The 2,575-nt window shown below is 36.4% G+C and overlaps 1 protein-coding gene across 1 annotated transcript in view; it reads right to left on the bottom strand.

Moving 5' to 3' along the window:
- Window positions 1-22: 22 nt before the first annotated feature.
- Window positions 23-2,575, bottom strand: part of LOC102594328 (uncharacterized) — an 8,358-nt gene continuing 5,805 nt past the window's right edge. The window contains exon 4 of the mRNA XM_006366891.1: window positions 23-1,712. Within this exon, the coding sequence (XP_006366953.1) occupies window positions 23-1,712 (1,690 nt within the window). The remainder of the gene's footprint in view (window positions 1,713-2,575) is intronic.

The raw sequence follows: 2,575 nt of genomic DNA, 5'->3' as shown, positions 1-2,575 counted from the left end.
CGATTGAAGCCCATTGAGCTTATCATTGAACTCCTTGGTTTGAAATCTTGTTATGGGCCTCCTTGGCCTTCTTCTTACCATCAAGATTAGCAAAATCATTAGTAGGCAAAGGCAATAAATCAAGGGGGGTAAGGGGGTTGAATCCATATACAACTTCAAAAGGAGTCTTACCAGTAGAAGAATGGAAGGTCCTATTATAAGCAAATTCTACAATAGGTAAGTAATCTTCCCAAGAAGTCAACTTTCCTTTCAAAATAGCCCTCAACATGTTCCCTAAAGTTCTATTAACCACTTCCGTTTGCCCGTCCGTTTGTGGGTGACAAGATGTAGAAAATAGCAATTTAGTTCCCAACTTTCCCCAAAGAATTCTCCAAAAGTGACTTAAGAACTTGGCATCCCTATCACTAACAATAGTTCTAGGTATTCCATGCAATTTAACCACTTCCTTTACAAACAAGTCAGCCACATGAGATGCATCATTAGTCTTTTTACATGGGATAAAACGAGCCATTTTAGAAAATCTATCTACTACCACAAATATACTATCCTTACCATACTTAGTCCTTGGCAGCCCCAATATGAAATCCATAGAAATATCAATCCAAGGGGTATTAAAAACAGGTAAAGGAGTATAAATCCTTGGCAGCCCCAATATGAAATCCATAGAAATATCAATCCAAGGGGAATTAGAAACAGGTAAAGGAGTATAAAGACCATGCGGCAATGTTCTAGACTTAGCCTGTTTACATTCAAGACAATAAGAACACACTTTTTCAACATCCTTTCTCATGCTAGGCCAATAAAAATGTTCAGAAAGTATTTCCAGTGTTTTGGGTACGCCAAAATGTCCCATTAGCCCTCCATAATGTGCTTCCCTAACAAATAGTTCACGCAACGAGCAGTTAGGAACACATAATTTATTTTCCTTGAATAGAAATTCATCTTGAAGATTAAATTTCTCAAAAGGACCTAACTTACATTCAGCAAAAATCTCACCAAAATCAGAATCATTAGCATAGAGGAACTTGATTTGGTCAAAACCCAATAACTTTGAAGTAAGAGTAGAGATCAAAACATACCTTCTTGAGAGTGCATCAGCAACCACATTCTCCTTTCCTTGTTTGTAAGCAATTACATAAGGAAAAGTTTCAATAAACTCTACCCATTTAGCATGCCTACGACTAAGTTTACCTTGGCTCTTCAAGTATTTTAATGACTCATGATCAGTCTTGACCACGAATTCTCGAGGCCACAAGTAGTGCTGCCATGTAGCTAACGCCCTTACCAAGGCATATAGCTCCTTATCATAAGTTAAGTAGTTCAATGTTGCTCCACTTGGCTTTTCACTAAAGTAGGCAATTGGCTTGGAGTCTGGCATCAAAACTGCACCTATGCCTTTACCAGAGGCATCACACTCAACTTCAAAAGACTTAGAAAAATCAAGCAATTGCAATAGAGGAGCAGAACACAATTTATCCTTCAGCAAGTTAAATGCATCATCTTGTTCCTTTCCCCATGTAAAAACCTTATCCTTTTTAATAACTTCAGTTAAAGGAGCAGCAATGGTGCTAAAGTCTCGCACAAACCTCCTATAAAAACTAGCAAGTCTATGAAAACTCCTAACTTCAGTTACACTATTAGGTTTAGGCCATTCTTTTATTGCCTTGATTTTCTCATCATCTACTTCAACTCCCTTAGAACTGACCACAAAACTTAAGAAAACCACACGATCCACATAGAAAGTACACTTTTTGAGACTAGCAAATAAGCGCTGATTTCTAAGAACTTCAAAAACTTGTTTTAAGTGCTCTAGGTGTTCATCCAGATTTTGAGAAAAGATCAAGATGTCATCAAAATACACCACAATAAATTTTCCATGGAAATCTTTAAAAACATGATTCATTAGTCTCATAAAAGTGCTTGGTGCATTAGTCAAGCCAAAGGGCATAACTAACCACTCATAAAGTCCATATTTGGTCTTAAAAGCAGTTTTCCATTCATCTCCAAGATTCATACGAATATGATGGTAACCACTCTTTAGATCAATCTTATGTTATGAATGCTAAGTGGCTTGTATGGGGCCTCTCGGGATCCTATACGCCATGTTACGCCTAGGGGTACCTTGGTGATAACAGCAAGGTTAAAGGAGATCACAAATAGAGAATTGAATATTAGAATGCAGAAGCACAAGAAAAGAAACAACAAAACTAACTAAAGATATGGGAGATTCGAAGGAAAGATCCACGAATTTCCAAGGATTAGATGTTCTAAGGTCTTGAAAAGATCCAAGTAACAACGTATAGATTTATGGAAGAAATCCAACGCCTTTACCTGAGAAAACGAATCAAAACGATAGATTCGGATCTTGACCGCTTTATGAGTAACTAAAGACAATAATTAGTATGTAGAAACTAATCACCTTCTAAAGAATACCAAAAAGAAACCAAAGATATCACAAGAAGAAATTACTTTATACCTTAAACTATGAAACTAGTAAAGGTTTAAAGATAAATTCTCAAAGAACAAGTCACAAAGGTTCAAAGAACTCTCTCAAATATTATTAATATCAATGTAA

Source organism: Solanum tuberosum, unplaced genomic scaffold (assembly GCF_000226075.1).
Source record: "Solanum tuberosum cultivar DM 1-3 516 R44 unplaced genomic scaffold, SolTub_3.0 scf00701, whole genome shotgun sequence".
Lineage (NCBI taxonomy): Eukaryota > Viridiplantae > Streptophyta > Magnoliopsida > Solanales > Solanaceae > Solanum > Solanum tuberosum.
Note: the sequence above shows the minus strand (reverse complement) of the source record. Positions and strands in the feature narration are given on the sequence as shown.